General features: G+C 32.5%; 1 protein-coding gene across 1 annotated transcript; it reads right to left on the reverse strand.

The window, feature by feature from the left end:
• Positions 1-4,289: 4,289 nt before the first annotated feature.
• On the reverse strand, positions 4,290-14,028 carry LOC107004629 (nucleobase-ascorbate transporter 12). Its single transcript, XM_015202910.2, has 10 exons — positions 13,482-14,028; positions 12,571-12,668; positions 12,297-12,467; positions 12,063-12,163; positions 8,925-9,060; positions 8,688-8,738; positions 8,316-8,603; positions 7,063-7,297; positions 4,936-5,219; positions 4,290-4,863 (listed from the first exon to the last, which is right to left on the reverse strand). Exons 1-10 carry the CDS (start codon positions 14,026-14,028, stop codon positions 4,642-4,644), a joined length of 2,133 nt encoding a protein of 710 aa, XP_015058396.1. The 3' UTR covers positions 4,290-4,641.
• Between the last annotated feature and the right edge of the window lie 3,445 nt (positions 14,029-17,473).

Consider the following 17,473-nt stretch of genomic DNA (forward strand, 5'->3'; position numbering starts at 1 on the left):
TCTTTATTATAATAAAAATAAATCATGATAAAGGAAATATCTTGCTCGAATTGAAATGTTTTTTGTTAGTATAATTTTTTTTTCTGCGCTCGAATTGAAATGTTTAGCTCGAGATTTTATTTTTAAAATTTTTTATTATCACTCTTTTCTTGATATTCTACGTATGATATTTTTACATGTCAATTTTAAGTTGATATTTTCTTCAAATATTGACGATAAATGTCAGTATTGAGAAATAGATATGTCTTTGTATAAGTGTCTTTAATTAGAACCATAAATTTATAATTTAGAAAAAGCATGGAATAAGTAAATAAATAAATATCAATATAAATATCTCAACGTTGTATAAGATGATTTATATATGCAGAGTCTGATTTTAAAATAGAAATTTTATGTATTTAATTATTAAAGTTTCGTAGGATTAAATCTACTATATTATTGTTCATTTTTATTATTTGTTGCAACTTCAATAAATTTTTACTCAGTTTTACATTGACATAGAAATAGTTTGATATCATCGAATTCATCTTAAACCAATAATTATTTATGCGAAATTTTAAGATATGAAGACATAAAATGTAACAATATAATGAAATTCAATTGTTGAATTATAATAATTGAATTCATATTAGTATGAGTTCGACTTTTATGGAAATTTCTGAAATTATGCTCACTCATTTTCAATTTTATTGGTTAACTTCTCCAATTATTATTAAGTTACTTTTAAGATTCAATGTATTAGATTTTAAAGTAAATATAATAAATAAAATAACACGATGCATTAAGCTTTTATTATACACAAAAATTCAGAAAATGACAAAATTAATCATAAGATTTTATTATAAAGATGCGATAAATAAATGTTTGTGATTCTATTTGTTCTTGAACTCATATAATAGAAACTTAGTTCACACATTATTTTTTTATTTTTTATTTTTTTAACCTAAAGGTCTAATATATGGTAGGTGAACTAAATTCATTGAATGTAGACAGGGTATGCTACTACAGATTGAACCATATTAATCTAACTCGTATGCGTTATATATGACATAATACAATTCAGTTTGAGTGTATGTTACATGGATAGATATGTAGAACATATATATCTACTTGTTTAACTTTATATAAATTTAAGTGTCTAGTTGTATACAGTCAAAATTAAACAACAAAAATATCAGCTAAAACTAAGTTAATTGATACATTTATTCATTATGTCATCAAATTAATGCCTTCTTGTCAACCTCTCGAGCTTTGGCTAAAACTATCCTTGAAGTATTACATAAACTTAAACCACATCCTTGTGTTATATAAGTGAATAAAAACATCCTTGAACTGTTAAAAAAGTTGCAAGATTCGTCCTTCTGTCTATATTTTTTTAGAACTCACGCTACCAACAAAAAATTAAATGTGTCAAGTTGAATTAATATATACACACATGGTTAAGCTAGTAAAGTTAAGTTATTTTTTTTATTTTTTTAGAAATTGAGGATTTAAATCATATTTAGACAAATATATATTCAAATTCTAAATATTTTTGTAAAATTATGGCCAAATACTACTCCAAATTCAAATTTTTCGAATACAATAGTTATTTATTTTATTTTCATAACTAAACGTCTAAGTAATTTCACTGAATTTCCAACATTTCTGTAGATTGTATAAAATGTGAATTGCATTGTATATATAGTACATGCACCCAAAACATTTTATTAAAGAAAATCTCTAAATAGTTGGACATAATACTTTTGAAATAATTTTTTTACATAATCGCTCTAATCGTCGGAACCTATTGTACATATATTTCAAAACTTTGCATAGTTGCAAGTCAATTCTTGATAATGGAAAAAGCTTATAAACTGACAACACACAAAATTTAAATTTCGAGAATGAAATAGTCATTTCCTATCCATATCCTTTTTCTTTTTAGGTAACTTTGATTTTCCGTCGTGGCAAGACATGAACAGATTAATTTTTTTTATCGATTCGATCAGTTTCTTAGCAAAAATAGATTGAAGGATGATTCTTGTTATTTTTTTATATAGTATAAGGATGTTTTTTGCTTACTTAGGTAAATATAAGGATGTACATTAGATTTGAGTTATAGTTGAGAGATGATTTTAGCCAAGAACTCTCAACCTCTCACACACTAGTCATTTACCGTGATTCCATTTTTCTATTGTCTTCATGTTATGTTATATTATAGAACGTAAGACTGGCGGCGTTACTGGAATCGAGACGGAACCGGTACTGTGTGAACCGATACCGTTCCGGAATCGGAACCGCACCGGACCGGTAAATTTTGTCATATTTCGTCCCGGTCCGGAAGGGAGCCGGTAGTATACCGGATCGAACCGGACCGGTAACCGGAACGGATCGTTATTAAAAAAAATTATTTAAAACTTAAAGATTTAATTTTTTTAATTGAATATAATTTTTATTATAATAATTAAAAAATTAAAAATTTAAATTTCAAACTCTTAAAGTTTGAAATTTTAAAATTCAAACTTTAAAGTTATAAAATTAAAAATTGACAATATTAAAAATTAAATTTAATACAACAATATTAAAAAAACAAATTAAGGCGAATAGCCTATATGTTTATTAATATTTATTTGATATTACAATTACATTTACAAAAACAATAGTAGAGTATTAAAAGATTTAATCTAAACAGCAGCCTTCTAGGAAGGGTTTTCTTTGAATTAAATCTCGAATTATCATACTCTTACTAATAGTAGGTGCCACCATATAAATCCCTTCGTAAATCATTCAACATTTCTTTAGTAACATGTTCGGAAATTGGTTGAATAGAAAGATCTTCCATTGCTTCATACCGTCGTTACTATAATCCTGCATTACTTCATCAACATCATCTTGAAATTTGGTCGATAGTGATTCACGATTCAAATTTCTTCTCTCGGCATGAATCCAATCTCGAAATAATACCGATATCTCCAAGCTGTCGGCTGCTAATGAATGCCTATGTTCTCCAAGTTGAAACCTAGCTGCACTAAAGATGCCTTCTGAAGCTACTGATGACGCTTGCATAGCTAATTATCAATATCTCTATCATTATCATTATCACTAGGCAAATCCTCATCAAAATTATCAAAGCGACGTTGTAAATGTTCATGATAAGGATCTAATCCTGAATTACTATCAATATTAAAAAACGTATCATCAACATGTGTATAATCATCCGTATTTTTTCTTAATATAGAAGATTTTTCAGTTTTTGATTTAGAAGAACTACCGGTTTTTGCATTATCGGAGGATGTAAAGTTACAGATATTTTTTACAAGCTCAAATGCACTTATTTTACCCTTTCCTTTTTGAACAATATTTTTACCGGAATCCATAATAAAATATTAAACGTGAGATTATATATAATACGAAAAATATAATGCAAATAATAAATCACAAAATGAATAAATAATTATTTAAAATATAAATGAAATGTAAAATAAAAGTAAGAACGAATGTACCGAACGTCTACTTAAAAAAAGACGTTTATGACCACCGAAAGTCGAAGGTGAAAAGTTGAAAGTTGAATTTTGAAGCTCCAAATCCAATTTCCAAAGACCAAATAAGGCAACACCGAAATTTAAGATATTATATATTAGAGATTAGAGAGTAGAGAGTTGAGAGAATAGAAGATGAATAGATGATTTTGTGATTTAAAAGAATGAAATTTAGGGATATTTATAAGTAAAAAAATGAGTTAAAGTGTAATTTTTAAAACTTTAGGGTATTAAAAAAAGTTTGGGGAGGTAGCAGTGTAAGTGGCTGAAATTTGGGTCAAATAGCCGTTGGGGGGGCCACTAGCCGTTACCCAACGGCTATAAACGGAGAGATTTAATAAAAAAAAAAAAAACAGGAAGGACCAGTAAATCCCGATTTTCGTCCCGTTACCTGTCCCAGAAACGGACCAAACCGGAACCGGACCGAGACGGACCGGTAACCGGGACTTACGGGTGCCGCTGCCATCTTAAATAGAACGTTGTTCTATAATTTTCAATATTATGTTATATTATATGTCTTCTAATTATTATTACTACTGATTATATGTCTTCTGTTTGTTATATCTACTCTCATTTTTGTATCGAAAATAGACTCTACCGCTATGAAATACACTCATTTCTCCCCTCCACAATACCTTGATAAATTACACCAAACTATGTTATTATATCATATCATCTGTTCTCTATAACAACATTTCATTAAAACAAACAAACGAATCGAGTGTATAAGAAAGTTCATGATTGAACACTATTTTGTAGAGTTTCAGCTGACATTAATGTAAAAAAAAGAATAATATTAATCTCTGTGGTACATACATAGATGAATCTTTCAACTCTGCAGAAATGTAAATCAAAATGGGAGCCATAGAAGAAGAAAAAAGAAAAGAGATAAATAGTTCCACCTGGATATTTCAACTAAACTACATACAGTTTATACAAACTGATATATTACATGTACACAACTATCTCCCTCTCTATAAGACCTACTTGTTCGATGAACTTGCCTCGCGTGTGGAGAAGTCGTGTTGCCTCATGTTCGTTTTCTGGCGAGACTTCCCTGACGAGCTTGAAAAAATGTTGCTAGATGAAAACTCTGAGCAGCGAATGATAACCCCGGGCTTTATAGTCCAACCCATTTCACCCATCTGAAGAGTTTGCCAACTCTGAATGGCAATCCATAGTCTTTGGCTACAGCAGGTTCCCTTTTTGCTGTTTCGGGGTCAGACCAAACGTACACCCCACGCTCCTGACGACTCCCTGGCACAGTATTGTCGAGGATCACAGCTACCAAGAATGCTATCACCATGTGGAGTGATAACAATGTATTCAAAACGTAGTTTAGCTGCAAAACAAATAGTTTAGGACCGATTCAAGAGAATTTTAGTTCATGTGCTTTAAAGTCGAAGCTGCATACCGCTCCAAAGTTTGTGCGGATTGGACCGTGAGAAGCCACGACATATGGTTGAAAATAACTCGGAACTTGCAAGTTGCTTTTCTGAGTGCCGTACTGTTGGAAATAGGCTGGTATAGAGAGCGATAGGAACAAAGACAGGCCAACTATGATAATGTTCCTCGAGCTTCCTGCTTCACTATAGCGTAAATTTGACAAGCCCAAGGCGGTAAGCATTGTCCACATAAAGCATAATAGGCCTGCAACAATGACATCCGGTATTGACGCAATAAAACCTCCTACTTTACCTGTTTGCATGACAGAAGGGAGCATGGTTAAGCACTACATCCCTATGACAAATAGGTGACTCAATGTATGCAAATAGGTGTCGGTTACACCAGTACATGACTTTTCAAGGGTAAAAGTGAGAGACATAGGATATCCATGATATTCGGAGGAATTTGGGTACGCCTCCTTACCCTCCTCCCACTCCCACTTAAACACCAAGCTTAATCTTCGAGGGGCTTCAAACTCAAGATGTTTTCCTACACATCCTGTGTTGTACTTCCTTTACCACTAAACCAAAAGGCCTGTCTTTTTTTAATACTCGAGAAATCCCTTAAGAGTTGGAACACAACGCCAATTGGTGCACAGGTTCTGAGCTCGAGGCAGGAGTATAGGTCCTTCACTAAATTACTTTGGGATTCCTAAATATTAAACATAATTCTCTTCACAATACTGTAAGATGTGGGGTTTCTTGAGGGGAGAGGAGGGGACAAAGAATCGTGATAAACGCTTCCAACTTGTTTTCCTTAGTTGACATGATCGAATTGATCTAGATAATGAAAAAAAGGGGTAATAATTTTAGTCCTCTCTAAATTAAGAACAGAATTAACACAAATTACCCCTTTGGGTCTATAATAATGCTCCTGACCCTTGAAACAAAAGAAAACCTCCTCAAGGTTGTTGACCATAAGGTGAAATGCTTAGTTTTTCAAAGTTTTCTAATATAGGAAAAAAAGTTCCCTCCCTGGGCCAGTCGGAGCAAACTTGTATATCTCTTTGTTCACATATTCTTCATCCCATTCCTTATGCATAATGACAAACAAAGAATGATAGAATCAATCAGATTCACATCTCTATACTCAATCTTTGTCAAGAAATACTCCCTCCGTCCACTTTTAATTGTCATGTTGCGCTTTTTGAAAGACTGACTAATTTTCAAAGTGAAACTAGATTACATTAATTCGATATTTTAAACAAAAAATTTAGATATTCAAAAACTATACGAAAAGTATTATAAATTGCAATTTTTTGCATATCAATATGATGAAAAAGTACATCGTAAAATGTTAGTCAAAGTGCTTATCATTTGACTCTAAAAAAAGAAATAATGTGGACGGAGGTAGTAGTAGTTTAGGTTTAAGTGCCACAAACCCAAAAATGAAGCGGATAAAAACATAGTATATAACAACATACCCAATGTAATTCCACAAGTAGGGGCCGGGGAGGATAGTGTATAGACCTTACCCCTACCTTGGGAGGTAGAGAGGCTGTACCATTTTCTCTTCATTGTATGTCCCATTTCCCAAGTAATCGGAATTAGTAACTAGTAGAATTCACTCAGGAAGATTCATCACCTTTAGATAGTTTTGAAATCATTAGAACAGTAGAACATGATGAATGGAGAGGGGACTAGATGCATTATTTAACAAAGGTAACATCCAAAAGTTCTTCTCAAATCGGCAAAGATATTTACAAAGATATGCTGCAAGTTTTCGTATCTTACGACATCCAGTATTTATGTCCAATTTTCTCTTCATTGTATGGTCCGAGTGAATCATCTCATTACCAAATTAGAGCACATGCTAATCTATCTCGGTTATGAAGTTTCTAATATGAAATCTATTTTTATTTTTTAAAAAAAAATACACAAAATAGAACATAGAGATTGTGGAATTAAAAAGGTCAACCGAAGTTCTTTTCCTCTTTCGAAACACAAAATCAGTACTTTTTTCTACCTCCTGACATGAAACATGGTTTAATTATTGGGAGTTGAAAAATGTTAAACAGTTTCCAGAAAAACCTACAACCTATGAAGGATATTTATGCGAATTTTATAAATTCATAAAGGTACCTCTAGAAACATACCTATAAGAGACAGGACAATTAAAACACAAGCCCCCAGCTCAATCGCTCTGCGGCTTCCCATTTTGGTAACAGCAATCGTGTGCACATTTTCAGTCAAAGTTGCAGATCCAGTTCCTGTGCCCCATAGACCAGCCAAGAGGCTACAAAGACCTTCAAGACCAATTCCTCGACTTAAAACACCAGGTGTTGGCGGTCTGGACGCAACCAACAATGATGATGCATGATATGACCCAATCTAAAAGTTGACAAAAGAATAATTAGAAAAAAGAAAATGACAGTTCAACGCTGCATTCTATATATTGTCCAATATTTGAGAAGAGAACTATTAAGCAAAGAGGCAGTCCGGGAATAGTAAGTCAATTTACAAGCTTGGAACATTGAGAATATATTTAAAGCAAGTATCCGAGTGTGTCTGAAAGCAAAAGTGCAAAGAACCACAATGCTTGCTCTAAGTGAAAACCAAGAGGTTATGCGCACACTTGTCGAAGTGCGGCACACAATATCAAGAATATAAAACTTATCTAGTACATTTTTTTAGTTTGATCAAGTAATAAGAATTATCTAATACATATGAATTTAGTACTTAAAACATCCAAACTCTATGATTTTGAAATTCCACTACATAGGCTACACGTAGCTGAGGGTGTTCCATTCGTTCAGTTTGCAAAGAGGTCATCTGCTGGGACAAGGGGGAATAACCCACAACGCTGCATTAAGACAAAATGCACAGATATCCAACAAGTCCGCATGTGTGGCCTAGTGGTCAATGGGTTGGGAACCATGGGGTCGCAGATTCCCAGCAGAGACAAAAACATTAGGCGCTTACTTCCCAACAGAGATACATGGTACCCTGTTGCTGGCGGGAGATGGGAGGTATTAGTCGAAGTGCGCACAAGCTAGCCCGAGCACCACGGTAATAAATAAAAAGTTCTCCTTGACCAATATATTTTCCTCAAGTTGACTCAAGGCACAGTGATGCAAGTCCTATGTTGCTCCGACTCTTCAAAGATGCCAACGGGTGCGTATTGGATACCAAAAGTAGTGTATTTTTGAAGAATCTGAGACAGGTGCGGCATCAAAAGTGAAGAGTCCGCACAATTAATGATGCAACTGAGTTGAGGTCTATATTAATGTCAGACAGCTCTTAAATAAGTCTCTGCTCACAAGATGACACTACTGAAAATGCGATAATTTAGGAGTAACTTGTTACTATAAAGATGAGAAAACTAAAACTCAACAAGGAAACAACTCACCGAATCCACAGATGAAATTATGGATACAACACACATTACTAGAGCCATTTTCCAATGGAAGACGGGCATACCCCATTGCAATGGATAAGGGAATCTAAACCACGGAGCAGATCCTAATGCATGTAAAGCATCAACACGACAGTGCTTCATCTTAGGGATATTCTCTCTGCAGTGATCGGATATTATATTTAATACTGGTGCATTCACATCACAGCCTTTATAGCTATATACTCCCACTGCCGTCAGAAGGAAAGCTACGGACCATGTTATTGCTAGACCCAATGGAACCTGCACATAAACATGAATGCATCGTTAGAGGAAGGTGAGCAAACAGAAAAGGAATAAAAGCTAAAAAGTAAACCACAGATTTACCGCGTAGATGAGAAACACACGATGACCAAGAACAGATATCTTACGGAGGTACTGCATGACAAGAAAAGATTTAAATTGAAGAAGTTAGACATCATATAATTGCAAAAGAAAATGTTAATCTGATATACCTTGGCAGAAAAATAAAGGAAAATGTCGTGACCAACATTGTACTGAGACATTTCAGTTGTTCTACATGATACAGGAAGATATCTAAACAAGAACAACGTGGCAACTTACAAGAGAGAAAAGAATAACCAACAATATCTGCACCGCTCCAATTTCAAGACATGTACCAATTTGTGGGAAACCGTAACTGTAGAATGAAAGTCCAACAGCAGCAACTGTAGGAGCCACAACCACAGGATTGATCAACCTAGACCAGAAAAGGGAAAAACAGTGTCTAGATTAATATTTCCACACCATGTTTGAGTACAAAAATAAGAATATTGAAGAATGAAAAGAAGCAGGAAGCTTACAGTTAAAACCAAAAGCCTCGAAAGCACAAAAACAACGTTAGAAAGGTTATGCTAGAGAAAGCCAAATAAAGGACAAGATTAATTCATTCAGTTATTGTTTTTAATTTCTGATTATAACCATGGAATTCGATCATTTGTTAACTGCATTAGTAAAGTTAGAAACTAAAATTTTCGCAAGACCTATACAAAAGAATTCCAGAGAAAACTGTAATGACAAGGGGGGAGGGAAAAGAAACAGAAGACTACGAGTGGCAGTAAATTTTTCTTCTAGAATAGATTTGGCTCAACTGTAAAGGTAGTACAGCTCGAGACCTGTGGGTAGGTGCATGTCTCGAGTAGGAAACATGATTTGGTATTTGAGTGAAGAAAGGTAGAAGGGGACCCATCACCAATAGTTTCCAACATATATCACAATGTTTTTGGTTGTGTTGCCATTATCCAATGACCAAGAAGTAGCTAATTGACCAAGAAAATATCATTTTTCTATAAGAACCAAACCTCAACTTGTAAATTTTCCTTGTTCTTTTGTGCCGAGAATCTTAAAGTGAGTCACGTAGCTCTTCTTACATATGCTTCACCATTTAAGATTCAAGAATTTATAAAGTGACTGAAGTCTACTTAAACCTAGAAGAAATAGTTGTGGAGGATTGGTTATAAGAAGAACAACATTCCTTTCTTTTTATGTGTTATCGTTAACTAGAACTTCCTCTGTTAATATGTTACGGCAGGGGAATCAAGTTCATATGTCATCTATATGGTCTGGTAGTCAATATCTAAAGATGAGACTTTCAAGATTATCTTTTATAGTTATCGTCTATCATTTGATTCCAATTGATCAATCATCTCGAGGCAGGAAAGATTGAGACTATACCATAGACTGAATTATTGTTTTGAGAATGATAATAATTCAGTTTATAGGATAGTCTCAATCTTTCTTGCCTCCAAAGACTGAATTATTATTGTTTTAGTAATAACCATAGACTGAATTATTAAGTACGCTAAACAGCCACGAATAGTAGAACCCTCCTCAATAACACAACATTGTTAAAGATCATATTGTTTTCAAGTGATTCATGGCATTTTCTATTGCCCAAAAAGAAAAAGATAAAAGGTAACTAAGCAAATGATATGGGACCGGTCAAATAAAAATAGGTCCCTCCATGATCCCAATAATAAAAAACCTAGTGTATTCCCACAAGTGGAGTCTCCGGAGGGTAACGTGTACACAAACCTTAACCCTACCTTGCGAGGTAGAGAGGTTGTTACCGATAAACCCTTGGCTCAAGGAAAAGCTATAAAGAAACAACAAAAGTGAAGAAGCCACAACTAAATACTAAGAATAGCACGACAAAGCATTCTGAAAAAAAAAAAGGAATAACAACAGCAACAACAAAATAATACAATAATCTAAGTACAAGAAACAAAGCAAAAGAAATTGAAGAACAAGAAACCACAAGAGTATTACAACGTCTACTAGTACGGAAAGGCCCCACCACGATCATAATACACAAATACCAAAGACAGTAAAATAAGTGTTTGGGGAAGGGAGAAGAAGAATGAATTACCTTCTCAATGAAATCGGTGGCTCAGTCTAACCAATCTAAACTACTAGACCTACTAACGGTGTGAAGAAAAAAATGTTTGTCCTTCAATTAGCACCCTAGAGACCACTCCATTGGAGTCAATTAAAAATAAATCCTGATTTTCCCTAAAATCATCCAACATCATATAGCATCGTAAGCACAGCGGAACATCACTATATTTTAGCACTAAAAAATGCTTGTAGGTCATATTGATCAATCTACTGGGTATAATTTGACCAGCAGAATCAGTGTATTGGGAAGCGAGAAGCGGAAAAAAGCGACGAGGGCTTGCTTCACAGAAGCGAGAAGCGTGAAGCGAAGCGCGCGCTTTTTAAAAAAAAAAGCGACATTTAGTATAAAAATAAAAAAATATTAAATAACTAAATAGAGGTAATATAGTCTTAGATTGAAAGAAATTACATAGGCAAAAATACTCATAAGTCATAACATATAAAGCAAAAAATCAAAAACATAATTAAATCACAAAGATTCAATCCTATTCTTCAACAAGGCTGCTGGACTGATCACAAAATTAAAAAAAAAAAAAACCAAAAGAATTGGAAAAAAAAACAGAGGAGGCAGCAGTCAGTAATTAGAAATAGAGCAGGCAGCAGAGATGAAGAAAGAAGAGAAGAAGAAGAAAAAACTAGAGTAGTCGAAACTCAGAGAGATGAAGAGATGAAGCACAGGTGAAGATTGTATATTTCAGGAGAAAAGAAACTCATAGAGATGAACTAATAAACATTAACTAAAAAGAGATGAACAAAAAGTTACCTGCAGTCGCGGTCGAGGTTGAAGAGAGAGGCAGCCTCAGTCGAGATCGTCAGGAGAGAAAGAAGGAAAAGAAGTATTGTGAAAGAAGAGTCGCGAGGAGAGAAAGAAGGGAAAGAGTCGTGAAAGAAGAGTCGTGAGGAGAGAGAAGGTTATATTTCAGATTATTTTTAAAAAAAAAACCTAATTTTTTTTTAAAATTTTCTATAACCTTAGGGTCGCTTCTCGCTTCTTCATCTGAAGCGAGAGCTTTTTTCAGATCGCCTCGCCTCAAGATAAAAAAGCGCACAAGGGTCGCCTCGCTTTGAAGCGCGCTTTTCTGCGCTTTTCACAACACTGAGCAGAATATAATGAAGAGAATTGTCTTAGCTGAGAACTAATGATGATGAAAAGATCCAATAAGCAACAGAATCGACTACTCAGTTTTATTAGCGTCCATGAGGCTCCAAATATTAGCTGCATAATTATGAAAGCATATATTGGCATGGCAGCACAACATGACAACGGAGAAGAATACATACAAATGTTGAACAAGAATTTCTTACCTCACTAATATTGACATCAGCCCACTGTATCCAAGAATTGCTTGAAAAGCTGAAGAAATTATTAAAGCTCCCTGCAACTCCTTCATGATATGCTTGAATTTCTGCAAGTAGGAGACCTTCTTACTACTATGTTTTGACATGAATAACGACTTGATAGGCAACCATTAATTAGTACTATTGTTAAATTCAGTGGTGAGACAAGAATCATAGCAAGAAAAAGCTTTGAAACATTACATTTCCTTTTAATGCCAAGAACTCTGGGGAGTTAATTATTGCAAGAGCAGGAGCAAGATAAACAAATGAAGCCCCCTGTATCAGAGGTAACCTCGAGCCAAATGACGTGTGCAACAGCGTCGTCACTCCTGACACAAGGAGAACAGTGGAGACGACATTTGATGTATCCTCCTATAAGTACTAACTTTTATCAGTTCACATCAGTTAAATAAAACAAAACTTACACTATAGTAAACATAGCATGAATAAGAATAAACGGAAGTAAAATACTCACATAGTTACCACCCATTGCTGGAACTATCACAAGTGGAATTAATATCAACGATCCCAATATTGAAAGATAATGTTGAAATCCATAGAGTCCAATAGGAACTGCAACATATGAACATACATCAGTAAATTCACTATTAGACCAAAAGATTAAATCTTTTCCACATTTACTGATGTAACTAATATTAATTTTCCACCTAAACTACAATTCGCTATACTCAATAATCAATGTCGCAATTACATGCTCTAAACAGATAAGTCCAAGAAAACACAAATAGATGGCATTTGATTATCCTATCAACAAGCAATTCAATGGAAAATGACAAATTTTCCAATCACAAGCGGAATTAATATCAACAATCCCAACACTAAAAGATAATTTTAAATACATATCGTTCAATAGGAACTGCTACATATCAATATACATCATTAACTTCACAGTTAAAACTTAAAGATCAAATCTTTTTCACATGAACAGGTGTAACTCATCTTAATTTAAATCTAAATACATTTGCCAATGCTCATTTATCACAATTACATGCTCAAAACAGAAAAAGGACCAAACCGCACAAACACATAGCATCTCATCATCCTATCAAACAAGGAATTCAGTGAAAAATGCTAGCTTTTTCGATTAACTAACGTGTTCAAATAAGAACTCAGTGGCACCACTGAACTAACATATTCAAACGATACAACAACAACATACACATATGCAGTGTAATCCCACAAGTAAGGTATTTAGAGGGTATAATGTGATCGACTCTCGGATTAAATAAAGCATGCCAAACTGTTCGAAAAAGGTGATATATAAATGGGAGCAATAACAACAACGAAAACAACGCAAAATGTAAAGCATTACACAACAGACATGGGAAAGAACAGTAACAACAACATATTCAAAAATCATCTCACCAAGACCAGGAGTATCTCTAAGCTCATATTTCATATGTGAATGCCTAGACATAAAACCATCATCATCAACTACTTGTGGCAACACATCTACAACCTCTTCATTCCTCGAAACTCTTCGAGACGGCTGCTGAGCCGCAGCTGCAGTCGTAGCTACAGCAGCTGGCTCAGCAGTAGCAGTAGTACCAACTGCTTGTCCATTAGTACTCTTAGCCACTCCTCCACCACCACCACTACTACCACCACCATCAGAGTCTCTCCTTTTCCTCACAGGTGGCTTATCCTTCTCACCTGTAGTTTCCCCATTGACCTTCTCCTGTCTAGGCCTAACCCGACCCGCTTCAAGATCCAAATTCGGGTCGGACTCTCTCCTCCGGGTCGACTGCTGCTGTATCCCAATTTGCCCAGAATCACTAGCATTCGTCTCCCCAGAGAATTTTGGGCGAAACCCAGTTTTCTTTGCCCATGAAGTAGGCGGCATTGCTGCAGATTCCGGTGCAGGTGGCCATGGACCGGGTCGAGGACGCTTATTCGGGTCGGAGCTAGCCATTTTTTTTCCCTTTAACACATAGCTCAAATAAAACTACACTAAACTAACTTTTACCCAAATGGGTATTCGTGGATCTAACTTGTAGCTAGGGTTTTTCAACTTTCAAAAACAGCTACAGAAAACAAAAATTTGAAAAATGAAAACTTTCACATAAAGCAATGAACTTTTTACACACCGTAAAAGGTGTTGGTGTGTGAGAGATAAAAGAGGAATGTGAGAGTGAGAATTGTACTAGTACACTGCTGGAGCTAGCTAGCTAAGCTTGTGTAGAGAGAGAAAGAAGAGAGAGAGAGAGAGTGACAGAAGAAGACAATGGTTAACGAAGAGAATTTAGAGAGACAAAGTGATGAAAACGGTGCCGTATGGTTCCTTCTGTTCTCCACCAAAAATGATGTCACCCTTATCCTTTTTGTTTCTAACGTTCTTCTTAAGAATACACTATTTTATTATTTTATATCGGGATATCTCCGAACTATTATAAATGTATGAAAATATTTTTCATCATTTTTTGTAATATTGGTGTTTTTGTCGTTCAAAAACTAAAGCATATATATGTTTTACACTAACAGACATATATGTGTCAGAATTTTATGCATTGGTCTGACATTTATTAAGTATCGAATCGACGAATAAGATTGTTTAACTTGTTTCTATTTAGTCTTTTGTTAGAATGAAGGGCGTATATGTTCTAGTCTCTGAATGAAAGGAGTATTAACGTTCGAAAAATGTGACGGGGGGTATATTATTTACAATAGTTACAGGTATATTTATCCTTTTTTCCTTTTATATATGGTGTCGTAAATGAAGTTAGTTTTTTGTTAATCAAATATTTCATATTTGAGCTCAAAATATAAAAGATCTTTCATCGATAGTTTTGCTTTGAATGGGCCCTATAACATCAATATAGATATCAGATTTTAAATGAAAAACTAATGAATATTTTTATTTTTACGTATATTATATGTCAAAAGCTCATTTAATACAAGGGATAAAGAATAATTAAGAAGAATTCATCTCATATATGATTGGCATAAAATTAGGAGAAAACTTATTTTGAGATGGTTATCTCAGAATAACTTATTTCTCAGATGATACTTTAGTATTACCATAAAAAAATTATTTATAGTAGGTAACTATGAAATTATATCAAATAGGTTATTTTATAAATAAAATTAGAATTTCGTAAAATATTGCGTCTAATTATATTTTTATTTTTTTGCAAAATAAAAATGGCATATATAAATGAACTGTATGTGATTTTAATTTTATCTTGTAAAGATATAAAGACTATTTCTAATAGAACGAAATGGTTGAAATGGTGCAAACAAGAGACTTCTTACTGTCGTAAATTATTAGAATTTTAAAAATAATCGAATGACTTTCATTTCTATATGTTCCTTGTCTCATTATATCGATATGTATTATTTAGATCGAAAATTTTCAAAATAATTTCATAGAAATTACCAAATATTGTGTATTTTATCTCTTTTTTTTTTAAATTTTACTAGATAGTATGCATTATATCTTTCCCTAATTTTATATATGCAATCACATGAAATATATAATTAATAATGTTATTATTGATTCAAACTGTCTAAAATTTTGACAATTACGTTAATTAAATTTTTATATTTGAACGCTGAAAAATATATATGTTAAGAAGATAAATTTATATGACGTGAATTTAGAAATTAAAATATTGTCTCATTTTTATTTATTTATTTTGACTTGACATATTTATGCAAAAATAATAAATTCTTTGAATATTTTTATTATATCATTTTTATGATTAAAAGTTATTTATTGATATTTAAAATAAATAAATATAAAATGATTTTTTTTTTTAATTTTGAGATTAAACTAATAAAATTAAATAATTATTTTAATATATTGAATAAGTAAAAATGGATCAATATTTAATGTCATGATAGAGTGGATCATATTAATTGAAGGCACGGATATTGCAAGTAAAACCAAATCCAATACAAAAGGACAAAATAAATTTTTAAAAAATGCAAACTAAAAATAGAAAAACAATAAATACTCTCACTATCCTTAAATGATTGTCACATTTCCCTTGTTGTTGATAAATATAAAAATTATTCTTTTAATTAACTAGTTTTGTGATTAGCTAAAAATGATAAACTTTTTGACATAGATATGAGATAGGAAAATTATATAAATTGGTATATTTTAATAAATAATTACTGATTTTAGTAATATTTTTTATTTATTATCATTTATAGTAATATTATGTTAAATCTGCAATATGTGTTAAAAGTGAATTATGTATGCAATATATATGAATTATAACTGTTTTTTAAAATATATTATGTTTGTTTGGTAAAAATTTGACACATTGTATTATAAGTGTATTAAAATGTGTGACAAATGAATTATCTATCATTAAAATTTATATTATATGTGAATAAAAAATTGTTCTTTGTAATATAAATTAAACTTGTATTATAAATGAATTAAAAACGATCAAGTAAAAAAGAAATATTATTACTATAAATGGTAAATATTTTTAATTATCGTATGTATATGTAAGTTTCCCTATAAGATATGTCACAAAATTATTGAAATTCTCTCTCTCTCTCTCTCTCTCTCTATATATATATATATATAAAAGTACTGTAAATATTTTAAAATTTAATAATAAATTGTTAGTTTTATTTCTAAAATATCGATAACATCATAAATATTTTTTTTATTTGATTAACTAAATTTAGATGCAATCTCGATCTACCACATGATATAAGTAAGTAGTCTCAAACTCTTCTAGAAGCACGAGATTCTTAATAAAATGAAGAGAAATATTGAAAATGCCTCAAAAGTTAACGAGAATTTAGAAATGTTTGTCACTCATATTGCAAGATCGGAGGTGTATTTAAATTGAATTAGATCGATAATGCTAATATGATTGCGTTCTTGAATGATTGTGCATATTGTATCGTAGTGGTGATATTAACAATCACATTCGATTCTAGATACATCCTGGATCCGTCACATGACGTAACAAGTGGTTTCAAATTCTTGTACGAACATGAAACTCTTAATAAAACGTTAAAGGAAGTATTGAAAACTCTCCTAAACTTGATGTGAATTTAGGAGTGTATTTCACTCATATTACAAAATCGAAAATGTATTCAAATTCAGTTAAATTAATAATGCTAGTATAGTTCGTGCATTGTCTCTATTTACCATATTTACGATGAGACAACTTCAAGCGTCAATGATTTATCAATTTAGCCTTTAGTAGAAAATCTCTTTTTGATTAGTTTAAACAAATCTTTTTATTGTTATTTGAGTTATATCGTATCGTATTATTATGTAATAATGAAAAAATTCATTTTATATAATGATCGATTTATATGTGATTGTATCGTCATTTTAGTTTTTTTTCTTCTTATTTTATTTTTATTTATTATATTCAACTTTT

Source organism: Solanum pennellii, chromosome 11, assembly GCF_001406875.1.
Source record: "Solanum pennellii chromosome 11, SPENNV200".
In the NCBI taxonomy this organism is placed as follows: domain Eukaryota; kingdom Viridiplantae; phylum Streptophyta; class Magnoliopsida; order Solanales; family Solanaceae; genus Solanum; species Solanum pennellii.